This window comes from Musca autumnalis, unplaced genomic scaffold (genome assembly GCF_047663935.1).
Source record: "Musca autumnalis isolate F117 unplaced genomic scaffold, ASM4766393v1 scaffold_3, whole genome shotgun sequence".
Classification (NCBI taxonomy): domain Eukaryota; kingdom Metazoa; phylum Arthropoda; class Insecta; order Diptera; family Muscidae; genus Musca; species Musca autumnalis.
This window is the reverse complement of record NW_027411866.1, coordinates 186,969,506-186,987,663: the sequence shown is the minus strand read 5'-3', so window position 1 is coordinate 186,987,663 and position 18,158 is coordinate 186,969,506. Positions and strand designations below refer to the sequence as shown.

The following is an 18,158-nucleotide window of genomic DNA, read 5'->3' as shown; positions in this document are numbered from 1 at the left end:
ACACATTTCAAAAAATCCAGTTTCGAGAAAAACGCGTTTTAAGTTCGCGATTGGAATTTGACATCCGAACTTAAAAAGATTATTACAGAAAAACTACTTGGACCATATTTTGCAAACAGCTAGCCAGATATCAGTGCTAAATTTCTCTGCAAGATCAAGCATGATTTGAATTGTTTTAGTGCTTTATAAACTCAAAAAACTGTTGTGTTGAATTATACGAAGCTCGTAGTAAATGAGCTGTAATTCGTTGAGTTTTAGAGATATCAGCATGAAAATTTGACACAAGATAAAGTAGAAGTTGTAGAAAAAATAGAAATTGCTAACTCAGAAATCCCATTTTTTGATTTATGCCACTCTTTGAGTAAATGAGCGATATGTTAAAGATGCGTTTTTTTCCTCCGTGTAAGTTAAGAATATTCCATGGTGAAGGGTATTAAAAGTTCGGCCTGTCCGAACTTATCGATTTGTTAACTACTTCATAGTAGGTGTTAAATGCAGTTGATCAGGTGACCTTACGTGACAAGAAGGAAGGACCTATCAGTCCTGGGCTTTGTTATGTTAAGGCCGGCCAGGACCATAACTGGTGTCTTTCATTCTCTTCTTTTATGGTTAATCTTCTTTAAAGTCAATATATTCCATAGAAAAATCAGGATAAGTTTATTTTTATACCCTCAGCATTCATGCTAACGAGGGTATATACACTTTCATACGGGCAAAATGTGCCTCATCGAAATAATGGTTTTAGACCCCAAGTATGTTTGGACGAAATGTGTTTCAGACAATTTGGAGTTGATTTAGCCATGTCCGTCCGTCTGTCTGGCTGGTGCGCACGATAACTCTCGAACGGAGCAACCGATTCGGTTCAAAATTTGGCTTTCGTAATATTTTGCCCAAACTTAGTTTAAGTTCGAAGATGGGTTCGAAAATGTTCGGAAAATTTCTGCACACTCAATCGGTCCACTCCTTCGGGTACCTCTCACACAAAATTCCGGAAAAGTTCAGTTTAGGACCTGCTCTCGAATCGTTTTGATTTTTGTTGCAACAACTTGTATTCACTGCGCCCCATACGACGGTACAAGTTTCATCAGGGGCAAGTCCATACTTCCAGAGAAAATAGCCTGAAAGGTGCAAAAAAAACCCTATGACACCGTGTGTAGCGGTTGAAGCGCAACATAAATCTCGAACGGATCTGTCAATTGGGTCCAAAATTTGGCCTTCGTAATGTTTTGTTCAAACATAGTTTAAGTTCGAAGATAAATCATGTCGGTCCACTCCTTCAGGTACCTCCCTCACAAAAATTCAAAACCCTTCGGAAAGAATATGCGCACGATAACTCTTGAAGGGAGCGACTGATGTAATCCATACTGTGCACATCCTAATATATCTACCAGATATAGATCAGGTTCGAATATGGACTATATTTGTGCACTCCTTTGGGTACCTCCCACACAAAATTTCGGATAAGTTCACTTAAAGACATGCTCTCGAATCACTTTGATTTTTGTTGAAGCGATTTGCATTCGCTACCTCCATTACGACGGTAAAAGTTTTTTCAGGAGTAGGTCCATATTTCTTGGGAAAACATACCGAAAGGTGTAAAATGCCCTATGACACCATATGTGGCTCTCGAACTGTTCTACCGATTTGGTGCAACATTTGGTCTTCGTCATATTTTATCCAAACTTAGTTCCATGGGGCAATACCGGTCCCCAACTTCCGGTACTTCTCCCTAATATTTAAAAAATTTCACTAAAATGTTAGGACGATATCACTTGAATGGTGAAACCAATTTGGACAAAACTTTGGATCTCCTAATATTTTGTCAAAATTTAGTTTAACTTCTAAAATGGCCCATATCGGTCCTCCCTAAGGGTACCTCCCCCACAAAAGTTCAACATTTGTGTTAATTCCTAATCCACATTTTTGTCGGCAAGTTCAATTGTTAAAAAAGGACCACAAAATTCTGAAGAGACGCTAAATACATTCTATCTGTCCGTAGATGAAAGTTTCAATTCACATTGGCTGAGGGTATACCTCTGTCGGCAAAGCCGACTGACACGTTTTTACTTGTTTCTTTATAATTTACTGATTTTTTATTTTGGCTCCTAGTGAATCCTTTAAAAAGTTATCGCAAACGATCACTCTTTCGCCATACACAAGTTACTTCAGAAGCCATAAAAATTGCAATTATATTTGTTTGTAAACAAAATATCGGATGGCAACAATGTTTCTCAACATTTAAACATCAAGAATCAATCTACTACAACCCATCCCGACGCCCAGCATCATTATCGAATATCATGATTAGCATAACAAAAACTAGAGAAATTTTTTTCAGAGACTCTGTTTCGATTTTTTGATTAGAAATAGCCAAAGCAGTGCATGAATGCAAAACAGTTTGTATCCATCCGTCCATCATCTTAGAACGTTGTTCGGATTTCAGTGTGTTCGAACGGGTTGTTTGTATTGTAAAAACACACACAAACAACAGCTTCAAGCAAAAAAAAATTGAAAAAAAATATTAACGAAAAATAAACAAAAAATTCAAATTAAACTAAACAAAGAAATTATTAGTTAAACAAAAGTGTTTAAAAAAAATTAAATAAATGATGTGGAAATTCAAATTCATAATAACTGTGATTATATTGTCGTTAATAAAAAGTTCTACGACAGCACAGGATGTAGTCACAACAACGGGAAGTTCAAATTTTACCAATAAATTACAAACGGAAATTGAAGAAAGACGAAGGGAAAACGAGAATGAAAATTCACCAATAACTGAAATTCCCTCAGCAATAATGACTACAACAATAGCAACAGTACTTAATGTAACACAAGAAACCACTACAACAGCAGCAGCAATAGCAACAACGGAGACTAGTAATAAAATTGAGCTAATAACTGATGCTCCTGTTCTATTAACAGGCAAGGAGACGACAATGAAGACAGTAACCATTGCCACAACCACACACCCAAATCCTGCTACCAAAGAAGATATTCTTACTTTAAATACCACCTCCTCTACCTCCGCCTCCACCACCACAACAGAATCGCCAACAAGTTCAACTTCTTCATCATCATCACGCAATGTTACTGCGACCTCTGCCGATCCATATTGTCAACCCTCACTGTGTGAGTTATACAACGGCAGCCACACACAAGTGTTGCCACACGTTGCCTGCCACAATACAGGGCACTTTGCTACAAACTGCGGTTCCCAACCACACCTGCTGCACATGAGCGAGCGACGTCGTAATCTCATTTTGGCTTTGCATAATTTGGCACGTTCCCGCATAGCATCGGGTCAAGTGGCCGGTTACAAACCAGCCTCGCACATGCCACAAATTAAATGGGACACCGAACTGGAGCATTTGGCCACGTTACACGTGCAACGTTGCAGCTTTAGTCACGACCTGTGCCGCAATACACCCCGCTTTCCCTACAGTGGTCAGAATATTGGTTACTATTGGATAAGACGTGAAATCAAGTCGCATTCACGTCGCATGAAAAACTTTATTGTCAATTGGTTTAAGGAACACATCGATGCCGATCAATCATTCATTGATGCGTATCATTTGCATCCAAAGGGGTAAGTGGGTGAAAAAAGTAAAATGATATTGGCCTACACTGAAATGAGGTCACACATTCTGCAATGTGAAGTTTGTTCTCCCTTTTAAAATCAAAAGAAATAGTGAAAATGAAAACAAAAAAGAAAAAGCTATCAATACCCAGAAACTCAAAGCCTAACAATTTATATTCTTATTCAAATTAGAATAAAGTTCAAGTTCTTTGAGTTTCCGAATTTTAGTGCTGTTCTTTTGAAACTCTTTCACACCTTAGTTTTGTATAATTTATACACATTAAATTTAACGCTTAGCATATTATCAACAAATTCTAATGTTAAGTGAATCAAAAGTGATTTTTATGGCAAATAAATCAACTGTCGATTTATTTAAATTTATATTCAAATACTTTCTTTTATAACAAAAATTTAACCCAATTCTATGAATGAAAAATATAAATGAGTAGAAAATACGGTTGATCCGAAACGGTGTCGTTATGAAGTTGCAAAATATCGTATAATATTTTGTTGTTGTGATGTTCGCATATTTTTGTCTGTGTCCAGATTCAAAAATTCCGCAACCTAAACTGGTTCATAGTATGTTGTTGCTTGCTGCGCCGGATCATATAGAGGCGTGTCTCCACCTTCTTCGTCGTCTTCGGAATACGAGACACCCTCGCAGACTCCCTACAACAAACGCAGCATCTAATACCACATGTAGTTGTTCAGTGCACCGAAAATGCATCGTTCGTGCAATTCAATTGCAACGGTCTCCGCAAAAATGCAGAGAAATTGTAAATTGTATAAGTCGGAGAAACGTCATGATCGTTGCAATGGGTACAACGTTTTGTGGAAGGATCGTTCAAGAAGTGGAGGAAGAGAACATGCCACTCTTATACACCAGTCTGTACAGTGTATACCAATCTCACTTCAGCAACAGTATGAAGGGTGAAGAGGAGTATACTCCGCCGTATAAGAGCCGTCTCATCCAAAGAAGTACCACCACAAATTACGATGGTCGATGTTGCAGATATCATACACAACGCGCAATAATGCAAAGCGTTGGGCCCACGTGGAATCTCCTCGGCAGCGAGTTCTTTCATACCGTGTTGACCCAAAACCAAATGTTTCCCTTGAACATATAGAACGATTGTGTCCTGATTCCGACCACTAGGTTGGGTTAGGTTGAGAAGAGGAGCGATATACAAATCGCCACATGTTCGTACCATTAACTACCACAAAATAAGTGTAACGTTCGATATCATGTTTAGTAGTCCGCGCAAGCCACTGCTATTTGCGATAAGATCAGAATTAGGAACATGGTCCTCAAGTCGCTGGTCAGCAGCACAAAGACGGTTTGATTCCTTATAAAGCAGTAGGTCGGTCTGTGTTAATCAATGTGACGCCAGTGCAAATGGTGGAGCTACGCACTGGAAGAATATTCAAACCCGCCAGGATGCCGCGCTGAGGACTGCAACTGTGTGCCTCCTTATGACAACAGTGGACCATCTTTATGAAGAGACGAACATCTGACCGGTGTTATCGCCTGTCACACTCTTGTGGACTTCCCAGGCACATTAGGAGAGATCTTCATAATCTAGGGAGTGGTCCAATGGCACAAACGAGAACCTCTAGATCAACGAACTCAAGCTTGAATAGCATTGCCATCACATCAGAATAACGCTAGCTGCTAATGCAAACACAAATGGTTTGAACACAATTAAGGTCCGTACTATCTAACCGCCTCAATTCATATTATTTATACTCGAATATGGTCTGGGACCGTAGGAACGATCTTCATAATCTAGAGGGTGATCCAAAGGTGCAAACTGGAATCTCTAGATCAAGGAGCCTATCAGACAGTATTCGATGGGAATCACATTGATGGAATTGTGCAGTTAGTTCAAGAGTGTAATGTGAATTCCGTATTCAGAGACCACGCCATCTATCGCAACATAAAAACGCCACCTGCCAAGGCAAACATGAGTGGTTTTAGCTCTACTAAGATTCGGACGGTGTAGCCTTCTCAATTTGTATTGGATCCGAATTGACGGCACCATACACAACACATGCCCTGTATGTGACCTGGGACCGCACGATACGCTGTATCTGTTTAACTGACCAGCTACACCCCCTCACCTGTTTCCCAGACGCATTTAGTTTAGGTTACCAGAACCAGATAACAGAAACAACATCATAGCCCATTTTAAGGCAGAACCTAATTTTAGGAGCTATTTCTTTCGTTAGCTAGCGGATTAGTTCAATCTAATCCTCTCGAATAAATTTCATTTTTTGTAGCAACTTGCATTCTCTGTCTATATTACGAAGATAAACGTTTTTAGGGCAAAATCCATACTTCTTGAGAAAACAGTCCGAAAGGTTTAAAACCCCCTTATGGCACCATATGTAGTGGCTGGAGATCACGATAACTCTCGAACTGATCAAACGAACTGGTCCAAAATTTCGCCTTCGTCATTTTTTGTCCAAACTTAGTTTCAGTTCGAAAATGGTTAATACCGGTTCACAACTTCCGGTATGCAGGATATCTCTTGAACGTTGAAACCAATTTGGTCCAAACTTTGGATCTCCTAATATTTTGCCAAATTTTATTTTGGGTCTGTTCGAATATCCTTTGGAAATATATACCGATGCAATTCGCTGTGGTTCAGTTTAAAATGATATTATGTTTTCCGTGGACAAGTCCATGTTTCCTGGCATAATGGTCTTAAAGCTATACGATGACCCACTGAAATGACTACACACAGAAAAAACCTCTCTCGCCTTACACACTAAAGGTCGTGGGTTCGATTCCCCGGCCAGGCAACATCAAAAATTTCAACGGTGGCAAAATACCCCTCAGTAATGCTGGCGACATTTCCTGAGTATTTCAGCCATGTAAAACTTCTCTACTAGTGGTGTCTTAGGACACGCCGTTCGGACTCGACTATAAACAGTAGGTCCCTTATCATTGAGCTAATATGAATCGGGGTGCACTCATTGATATGAGAGAAGTCTCCCTTGTCCCGTATGGGATGTTTGTGGAACAATTATTATAACATATGCCCCAAACCTATTTCGCAGCAAACATATATTTGTTTGCAAGCAGTCCCAAACATAGCATATGTTTGGGACCTGCAAACAAATATATGTTTGGGTGCAAACAAATTATATGTTTGGGTGCAAACAACTTATATGTTTGGGTCCAAAAAAATGATATGTTTGAATTCAATCAAATTATATGTTTGGGTGCTAACAAATTATATGCTTGGGTGCAAACAAATCAAACCCATAAGCCACAAAAAAACAAACACATGCACCAGTGGGCGCTTTCTGAGAGCAAGGGAGCGTAAATGTCAATGTGAAACACACTGAAATGTATGCTCAAATGCTCTCAGCACATTTATAAATGGTGGTATTTTATTGAAATCCATAGAAAAAAAGCAAAAGCACAGCAGACACATAGGTACATAAAAAATTCCAAAGAAAGACAAAACAGACTTTAATAAAAGAAAAAACTGAATGAAACAACTTATAAAAAGTCGCACTTTTAAAAAGAAAAAATATATAGAAACTAGGGATACGTAAAATCGATTTCGGTTAATCGATTAATCGGTTATTTGCCGTAAAATTTATAAAAGTCGTAGTCGACTATTGAATGTGCGAACACCGGATAATAGATTATTCTTAATCGACTTTCGGAAGACGGAGTCAACTATTATTCGTAGTTAACCATTAGTCGTAGTCCATTATTATTCGTAGTCGACTATTATCGTGGTCGACTATTAGTCGTAGTTGACTATTGGGCGTGCTAAGACCGCGTAATCGATCCTACGTTTTATACATATAACCATCACGTATCGCATCAACGAAAATGGTCGATTATAATCGGTTTTCGGCGGTTAACGATTAATCGAAAGTCGACATTTTGAACACTCTCAAATAATCGACTAACCGAAAATCGAGTTTTATGTTTTTCACAAAAACCGAATGATCGAAAAACCGATTATAGCATTTTACTGCGTATCCCTAATAGAAACATCGTTGAACGCTTCTCCTTACCTGAAATCAAATAATTATATAATGTAATAAATAGGTACATCCATATTTCAAATACACATACGTATGTACATATGTATATGAAAAATGTATTGATGTAATTACCGATATTAAATAAGATTTCTTCCTTGTCCAATAAAATATTTCTATTCACCTTTTTGATTCAATTATAATATGTATTGGACATTTAATTTACTAAAAAGCACAATTTCTTTGAGAAAAGAAAAAACACTGATTTATTCACTCACGTTACCGTCTTAAATCAACGATTGTCTCTAGAACACTGAAGAAAGAAGATTAATACCATTTTTTCTATTCCTCTTCGCTTGCTACGTTGGTTAACAACAACAAAGCACGAAACACACGTATTTTACGCATACACATCACAAAACTTCTGCGTCTCCTATTACACCATACACACAGCTCTTTATTATAAACCGGCATTCCGCAGCCGCGAGAGCCCTATTGTTACTCTCTTTGACAAACATCCTCTCTACACCCATGAAAAATACGTTCTAACATAAAAAATATGTTGGTACCCAAACATATAAAATTGAGATATATTACAAAATGTCGCAAACATATCTTTGTTTGGGTCCAAACAAATATATGTTTGTAACATATCTCAATTTTATTTGTTTGGGTAGCAACATATGTTTATACCCTCCACCATATGGAGGGTATAATTAAATTTGTCATTCCGTTTGTAACACATCGAAATATTCGTCGCCCTATAAAGTATATATATTATTGATCAGCATAAAATTCTATGTCGATTTGACCATGTCCGTCTGTCCGTCCGTAAGTCCGTCCGACTGTCTGTCTGTTAAAATCAAGATACAGCTCGCAATTTTAAAGATAGAGAGTCAAAATTTGGTACAGATGTTTTTATTACTTGCAGGATGGTTGGTATTGAAAAGGGGATATATCGGTTCACGTCTTGATATAGCCCCCATAGAACGGTACCTCCCGTTTTCGGTATTTTTAAGATTTTAGCTTCATTATCCTACCAAAATGGCTGAAATTTGGTACGTAGTCTTCTTTAGGGGTATAAAACTTTCCCCCAGAATTTTGTCGGTATCGGTCCACACCTTCATATAGCCCCCATAGAACGGTACCTCCCGATTTTCCTTATTTTGAAGGGTTTAGCTTCATTATCCTACCAAAATGGCTGAAATTTGGTACGTAGTCTTCTTTAGGGGTATAAAACTTTTCGATCCGCACCTTCATATAGCCCCCATAGAACGGTACCTCCCCATTTTCGGTATTTTTAAGGTTTTAGCTTCATTATCACAACGAAATGGCTGAAATTTGGTGGTATAAAACTTTCCCCCAGAACTTTGTCGGTATCGGTACATGCCTTCATATAGCCCCATAGAACGGTACCTCCCGATTTTCGGTATTTTGAACGTTGTGGCCTCAATATTCCACCGAAATGGCTGAAATTTGGTATTTAGACTTCGTTGGGGGTACTCAAACTTCCCTTTTAAATTTGTCGGTGTAGGTCCACGCCTTAATATAGCCCCCATGGAAAGGTACCTCCCGATTTTTCGTATTTTGAAGGTTGTGTCTTCAATATTCCACCAAAATGGCTGAAATTTGGTATTTAATCTTCAATGTGATATAAAACTGTTCGCCAGAAATATGTCTGTACAGGTCCACGCTTTCATATTGCCCCATTTCTGACTAAAATTCGTCGGTATAGGTCCACGTTTCGATATAGCCCCCATGGAACAGTACCTTCCGATTTTCGTAATACTGAAGATTGTGACATCAATATCCAACCGAAATGGCTTAAATTCGTTATTTCGTCTTCCAAGAGTTATAAAATATTCCAGAAGAGTATTATCGGTATAGGTCCACGTCTTCCTATATCTCCATAGAAGCGTGCTTCTTGATTTTCGGTATTTTTTAAGTTTTAGCCACATTCTCTTACCGAAATATAGGAAATTTGGTATTTAGTCTTCTTTGAGCTTAAAAACTTTCCATCAGAAATTTGTCGGTATATATCGACGTTTTGAAATAGCCCCCATAGAATGGTGCCTCACATTGTTTTACCGAAATTGCTGAAATTTAGTATTAAGTCTTCTTCATACACGAAAGGAAACTAATTATTCCATTTTACTTCAATACAACTTGTGGTGGAGGGTATAACAAGTTCGGCCCGGCCGAACTTAACGCCGTTCTCACTTGTTTTTATATTTTTTATATTACTAACATATATTTCTCTGCGTGTAGTGGGCGCGATATCTATCGAAAAGACTGGACTCGCTCCATTCCTTGAAGTACCTCCTCCGTCAATGTTTTGAACTTTAATCCTAATCCACATTTTTGTCGGCAAGTTCAAATGTCCAAAAAGGGTCATAAAATTCTGAAAAGACACTGAATATATTCGATGTGTTCGTAGATGGAAGCTTCAATTCACATAAGTAGGCTGAGGGGATATCGCTGTAGGCAAAGCCGACTGTCGTTTTCCCCCCTACTTTTCGTTTTTCATTCATTTAATTTTTGTCTAAGTGCAGTTTGAGACTTTGTAAATTTTTACCGAAGGTACATCTTGGGGTCTTGTTAACAGCGACTTTATGTTTTTCGTGTGCATGTTTATGTTTCCTGATATAGTGATCCAAAAGCTCTGAATTATATCTATTGAAAGGAATGACTCCCAAAATAAGATCCACTTCTAATATAGACAACGTGGTCTATTTCTTCAGACACCACCTCGACAAGTTCATACGCCCAAAAAGAACCACACAATTCAGAAAATCTAATTTTGGGAAAAAATATATTACGAGGTATAAAGTTTAGACAAAATCGGTTGATCCGTTCGAGAGTTATCACACGCAACACCCAACAGACAGATGAATGGACTCTAAATTATATGAAACGGATTTGGTACTAACCTTAGTGGGGTCCTAAACTAGTGTTTCGATAAGGAACGTTTTGCTCGTAGTAAAGAATTTTTATACCCTCATTTGACTACAGAGTATAGTTGAAATTAGATTTAATTAATTAATGAAATTGTGTCACAAGTTTCTGGATTAATTACATTTCTATTTAAGCATAAAGTAGTTTTTTACCTTTCTACCAGACCGGAAAAGTAGCAGGCGTCAAATCTGTAATAGCCACAGGTATTACACAAACAAATCTATTCAAATTAAATTGCATTGTTTAGATGTCCCGAAGCATGACAGTATGTAACACTTAATTTTTCTATTGTTTCACAATGAGTTTTAAACTTTTAAACAGTGAAAAGTTAGGAGGGCAAATAATAATGATACTATGGAAATATGTAAATGTACATACTTATGTTTATACATAGAAGCAAACGTTTACATGTACAAAAGTCAGATATGTTACATCTTCCACAAAATTTTGCAAATTTAAATTAAATTTTACCTTTATATATATATTTGTATTTTTAACTAACATAGAGTTCTTTTCCTTCACTTTTTAGTAAAAAAATTGGTCATTTTACCCAAATGGTTGCCGATCGCGTGCACCGTGTTGGTTGTGCCGCTATACGCTATCACGAACCCGATCTACCTTTGGATACTCATTTTTTAATGACATGCAACTATGATTATACAAATATCTATGGTGAACCAATTTATCAAAGTGGACCGGCAGCTTCTAAGTGCGCGTATAACATAAGCAACGAATATCCAGCATTATGCGATTGGAAAGAAGCAAACTATGAATATGAAATTGAAGAAAATGACACAGCAGAAGATGCGGAGAATGCTACATATAATAATGTAAGATATTAATGATGTTATTTAGCAGCAACAACAACAACACCATATGATGAAAAATATAGTATTTTGTGATAATTATTAAATATTTAAGATTAGTTAGTTAAGTATGTGTTAAGAACTATTATAAGTTATTTAATGTGACATAAAAAAATAAAACGGAAATTAAAAAAAGAAAACAAAATTAATAGGTTAATGGTGATAGTAAGCAACAATTGAAGGTAAACGCAGTTAACTTTATACCAGGGGTGACCACGCCTGTGTGCTAGCACACAGTCAAATTGTGAAAACGTACTCTTAGTTTTTTGTGAACCATAAACAATTAAAAGTTTATGCAATCTTTTATTTATATTTTTTAATAATTTGCATTGTGGAAGATTTTAGACAACATTTATGTTTAAAAAAAATTGAAATAAGTAATGAAACATCAAGAAAAATTAAATATTAATTCTCCCTTAAATTTGCCTCTCTCTCGATTTTCTCTGCTTGATACCAAACAAATATTGCCGAGAGGTTAAAGGTAAGGTCACATTACGCAAATATTTGCTCCAGCGACCGGCAATGTGTCCTTACTGAGAGCAAGTGAGCATAAAGTTCAATACTTTATTTACGCTCACTTGCTCTAAGTGACTTAAGCTTAAGGAATAACTTAAGCCAGGGGTGCTCAGAATAGTTCGTGTATTATTAGTGGTAAGACACTCTCCCCATTACTAAGCAACGGCAAATGAGAAATACAGTGGTACGTGTGGTTTGTTTTTACGCTACCGTAAGGAAGTAATCACCAATGACTAAAGCTAGAGCTGCCATAGTTGTGCAATGATATTTTCACCTTGTACACTGCATGCAGGGGTTCTATTCCTAGGTCAGACTTCATCTCTCTACAATATTTTCAACGGTGGCAAAATACCCCTCAGCATAATCAGACTATTTCAGTAATGACTAGTGGTATCTTTAAACTAAAATTAAAAAATAATAATTTTAAAAATAACAAGTAAGAAAAGCGTTAATTTCGGCCGGGCCGAACTTTTTATACCCTCCACCACGAAGTGTATTGAAGTGAATTCCGAAAAATGGGAGATATCGTCCTATGGAAGATATATACCAACAAATTTCATATGGAACGTTTAATACCCCAAATGAAGACCAAATACCAAATTGCAATACTCTTTTCCCAAAAAACTTATGTATTTAGGGGGTTTCAAAATTTTGGGCATATGAACCGAAAAAAATTTTGATTAGGATTAAAGTTCAAAAGTTTTGCGGACTATTTTCTCAAGTATGGACTTGCCCCGGAAAAAACTTTTACCATCGTAATTGAGGTAGCTAATGCAAGTTGATTCAACAAAAATCAAAGTGATTCGATAGCAGGTCTTAAAGTGAACTTATCCGAAATTTTGTGTGGGGTTTTTTCAACTTTCAGGCTATTTTCTCAGGAAGTATGGACATGCCTCTGATGAAAGTTGTACCTTCGTATGGGGGACAGTGAATACATGTTGCTACAGCAAAAGCCAAGGCGTTTCGAGAGCAGGTCCTAAACTGAACATTTCCGAAATTTTGTGTGGGAGGTACCCGAAGGAGTTTACCGATTGAGTCCATATTGGAGCCTCATCTTCAGTTTCACGATGTACAAAGTATGGACCAAATCGGTTACTCCCTTCAAGAGTTATCGTGCGCACAAATCTTCCGAACATTTTCCAACTTTTGTGGGGGAGATACTTGAAGGAGTGGACCGATATGGCTTATCTTCTAACTTAAATAATGTTTGGACAAAATATTAAGAAGGCCAAATTTTGGACCAAATCGGTTCATCCGTTCGAAAGTTATCTTGCGCTCCAACCACTACATACGGGGTCATAGGGGTTTTTTGCACCTTTCAGCAATTTTCTCAGGAAGTATGGACTTGCACCTGATGAAACTTATAGCGTCGAATGGGGGGTAAAGGACAACAAGTTGTTACAACAAAAATCAAAGCGATTCGAGAGCAGGTCCTAAACTGAACTTTTCCGAAATTTTGTGTGGGAGGTACCCGAAGGAGTGGACCGATTTAGTCCACCTCATCTAAGTCTGGTAGAAATTTCACGATGTGCAAAGTATGGACCAAATCGGTTGCTCCCATCAAGAGTTATGGTGCACACAAATTTTCCGAACATTTTCGAACTTTTGTGTAGGAAGAACCGGAAGGAGTGGACCGATGTAACCCATCCAAAATTTGGATCAAATCGGTCGATCCGTTCAAGAGTTATCGTGCGCACCATCCAGACAGACGTACAGACGGACGGACATTTCTAAATCGACTCCAAATTATCTGAAATGGATTTCGTCCATACATACTTGGGGTCTAAAACCATTATTTCGATGGGGCACATGTTGCCCGTTTGAAAGTTTATATACCCTAGTTAGCATTAATGCTGAGGGCATAAAAATGATCTTTGCTTTAATAAGCAAAATTTTCAAAATTTTGTTAGCGTTCAGAGCCAAACTCAGTACTTTCAAAGGCAGCGCTAAGTGTTTGTCATGAAAACACAACTGAATGGGCAAATAACAATTGTTGTTGTAAAAAATGCATTGCATTTGAAAGAGGGGAAAGTTGGATGATAGATAAGCCACTTCACAGCCGATATGTCTGATGAACCGCTCTCTACCAACAGCGAAACATGCATGTCACATAGTGGTGGTTGTGTGGGTTCGAATCTTCCGCTTTATTTTTGCACTTGCAGAAATAAACGGTCATTAAGCTCGATTCCAACGGGAAAATTATTGATATAAAAATGATTTTCGCCCTAATAGGCAATTTAAAAAAAGTACTGGCTTTATTGAACAATAAAAAAATATATCGTTGAGTCACCATTACACCGACTATCTGCTTTTTTAGCACGTCCCTAAACGTGGACTTAAAGCGTAAATGTGTTGGTTAACCTATAATTGTTTAGAGTTTTTGGGTTATTATGTCAGAGGCAATGAAATTTTCCACGAAAGAATTATTTCGTTGTAATCAGAATCACGTGAACTATCTTCGATGGGAATTTCCCTGCTCAAAACGGTGTGCTGCCGCCACTCTTTGGGTTTTTGTTTAATTAGAAATAAGTGAATATTTGTGTATTTTGCTCTTTATACCCTCCACCATAATATGGAGGGTATAATTAAATTTGTCATTCTGTTTGTAACACATCGCAATATTCATCGAAGATCCATATCCGTCTGTCCGTCTGTTAAAATCAAGATACACTTCGCAATTTTTAAGAACGAAGTTTCTATTGCTCCCAGGACGTTTGATATTGCAAATGGGCTATATATCTATAGCTATATCCACGTTTTGATATAGCCCCCATAGATCGGTACCACCCGATTTTCGGTACTTTGAAGGTTTTAGCCTCATTCTCAAACAGAAATGACTGAAATTTGGTACTTAGTCTTAGTTCGGGGTATAAAAAACTTTGCCCCAGAAATTTTTCGGTATAGGTCCACGCCTTCATATTGTCCCAATAGAACGGTACCTGGCGAGTTTCTGTGTTTAGAAGGTTGTGGCCATAAAAACCTACCGAAATAACTAAAATTTGGATTTCATTTGTGGTATTTAACGTTCCATATAAAATTTTTTCGTATAGGTCCACTAGACTGGTGTTAACTCAAATGAAAAAAAAAAGATGTCGGATTTTTTTAAAATTGCCAAAGTTTGGGCAAAATCTGAATATGTTAACACGTGCCACTGGGGCCTCAAAGTTTCCATACTAATTTGCATGGTGCCAAAGGCGAATTTTCACGAAATCGCTCTACAGACCACATTTACTGTCCAATCGCTGAGACAATTTTACCAGTTCATTTCTGTGGCTAAACAAACAATTTTGAAAATCGGGTCGGATTTTAATTTTAGCTATATATAGGAACCATAGAAACTTTGAGGGCCCAGTGGCACGTGTTAACATATTCCGATTGTACTCAAACTTTGGCAATCTTAAAATCTAAGAAAACCAAACACTTTAGGTGGGTGCCGTATAAAAAGATCCGACATCGATTTTTTAAAACCACCCTAAGGTCCATTTTCTTTATTTTGAAGGTTGTGGCCACACATAATCCAACGAAATGGCTGAATTTCGTATTTGGTCTTCATTTAACGTTCCTTATAAAATTTTTGGGTATAGATCCACGCCTTCATATTGCCCCCATAGAACGTACCTCCCGATTTTTGGTGTTTTGAAGGTTATTGCGTCAACATTCCTCAGAAATGGCTGAAATTTGGTAGTTCGTCTTCGTTGGGGGTATAAAACTTATCCTCAGAAACGTGTAGGTACAGGTCCACGCCTTTATATTGTCCCCATAGAACGATACCTCCCGATTTTGGGTATTTTGAAGGTTGTGGCCACAATAATCCACCGAAATGGCTGAAATTGGTATTTAGTCTTAATTTTGAATATTAAACGTTCCTTCATATTATCAATATAGAACGGTGCCTGCCTATTATTATTTTAAAGGTTGTGGCCTCAATATTCCCGCGAAATTGCTGGAATTTTGTACATGGTCTTCATATGTGTTATTAGGTTTACGCCTTTATATTGCCCCCATAGAACGGTACCTCCCTGTTTTAGGTATTTTGAAGGTTGTGGCCTCAATATTCCACCGAAATGACTGAAATTTGGTATTTGATCTTCATTTTGGGTATTAAACATTCCATATGAAATTTGTCGGTATAGGTCCACGCCTTCATATACAGTGGCCGGCATAATTATTTTGACAAAATTTACATTTGCCTTAAAAGGCATGTAATTATTGTCAGAATTCATAAAACGGGATATTAACAGCTTAGGGGGTTTCTTTGACCTCTCAGCTAAATAAAAATTAATGGATCAAAGAAATTCCAGCTTATTTTCAGTTTAGGTAGGCGAATGTTTGAATAGGGAGGCAAAAGCAAAACGGCATAAGTATTATATCACGTCGTAATTATGTTACTTTTGGTAATTAATCGTACCTTTTGGTACCAAAATTAATTGCTTAAGCTAAATTATTAACATTTAAGTAAAAATGTACTTGACAGTTCTAGATTTTAAATTAAAATAGGGAATGTCGTTGTCAAAATTTTTAACGAAATTTTAAATTACGGTTTCGGTTATAAGTGTAACTAATGATTAGATATTGCTGCAGTTATCTATTTATTTTGTAACGATTAAATATCAAAATACTGGAAACTCTGTAAATATGCACGATCTGGACAGAAAATATTGTGATATTACAGACGTTGCTCAGAATTACAAATGTAATCTTATTTATGCACACAAATCTTCATCTTCTGAGCAATTTATATGTCAAAACAAGTTCTCTATTAAGCCAAGTTCTCTATTAAGCCTATTCTAGTCGGTTGATAAGGCATACCTAAAAAACTTGTCAATTAGACTTTTAATAAAAATCATTTACCCCCCACAATCATTGCGGCGAAGCATATTGTGGACTGATAAAAATATATTTGAACATAATTCATCTTAAAATACAGTTTTTGATAAGTTTGAGTAAAAAAACAACCAAAAAGTTGGGTATCTTTGAGAAATAAATGTCCTTGTGATGCTATTTCCATGCCCAAATGCTGCCAGACATTAGAATAGTGTGATCCACCGTTTAAAATACTGCGATATTTAATTTTTACCGTTAATGATGTGGACTATAATGAATATTCTGACACTTTGAGCGATCAGATGCAGAACCCTGCTGCTATGGTAAGGCTGGATTTTGTGGAGCACTTTTGAAGCGTATTTCGGGTTCAAACTTAAAGATATTTCCTTCAAATATCACATTTTTTAAAAGAAAAAATTTTCTTACTCTCATAAAAAGTCGAAATCCGCAAAATATTCCGAGATAATGGGAGAAAATCATCGAAAATGTTGTTTAATGATAAATCTCTTGAATATCCCTATATCCTTGAAATATCTATCCGTAAATGCGTCCATAATGGTACAGATGTATGTGAAATATATTATTTTTACCGTAACTAATAATAATCAAAAATATAAATAAGACATTTTTAATTGTTGAGTTCTAAAAATCAATAGAACAATTTTGTCAAAATACTTATGCCACGCAGTGAAATTTTATTTTCATTACAAAAGTGCAAGCGTATATTTGAATTGATAAAATTTATTACTAATTTTAAGTACTCTAGTAAAGGATTAGACAGAATATTTTTCATATTTTTGTAGAAGACTAATACGGTAAAAAACCAAACACACCAGGCACTGTACATATCGGTATCGGCTATATCAAAACTTGGACCTACTGTTGAACTCTGTTCAACAAACTAGAATAAGACAATGAATTATTATTTCTCTCTTTCTTTAAATTTAAACTGCAGTTCCACAATTGAATGAATAAATGCTTGAATTCAATCCAGCAGAGCTTTTACTCACTGGATCGAAGGCTACCATTTATTTCCTGATTCCAAACGTTTCTCTTTTGTCTTTAACACAAAATGTCTGATAACAAAGAAAACCTTAATTTGTTGAATGAAAACTAACTCATAAATAACCTTTTCCCTTAATAAACCGCAACATCACACTGTCACCATTTTTAAGAAAAATGCCTGCCTTTTTATTTCCCAAAAATCCGCTTTATAATTGAGAAGTTGCCACCGCAGACACCGTTTAAATAACCTGCAGTCCACAAAAAATAGAAAAAGAGATGCATTACCGACTATTGCGATATCTCTGTTGTTTGACCACCTACGACAACTTACTTCTCATAGTTGTAAAGGTGATATTTTCTACTTTGCTTTTGATATACCCCGTATACACTCCGTTTCATGTCAA

The 18,158-nt window shown here is 36.8% G+C and overlaps 1 protein-coding gene across 1 annotated transcript; it reads left to right on the top strand.

Annotated features, from left to right (window-relative positions):
* The first annotated feature begins 2,390 nt into the window (after positions 1–2,390).
* LOC141396811 (venom allergen-1) lies at positions 2,391–11,554 on the top strand. The gene is made up of 2 exons (XM_073972466.1): positions 2,391–3,589; positions 11,073–11,554. Exons 1-2 carry the CDS (start codon positions 2,607–2,609, stop codon positions 11,383–11,385), a joined length of 1,296 nt encoding a protein of 431 aa, XP_073828567.1. The 5' UTR covers positions 2,391–2,606; the 3' UTR covers positions 11,386–11,554.
* The last annotated feature ends 6,604 nt before the right edge of the window (positions 11,555–18,158 follow it).

What these genes read in the sequence shown, in the direction of transcription:
- LOC141396811 (XM_073972466.1), top strand. Translation starts at nt 2,607, where the DNA reads ATGATGTGGAAATTCAAATTCATAATAACTGTGATTATATTGTCGTTA. An exon ending in TATCATTTGCATCCAAAGGG is followed by an intron (nt 3,590 to 11,072) that starts GTAAGTGGGTGA and finishes TTCACTTTTTAG; the next exon opens with TAAAAAAATTGGTCATTTTA.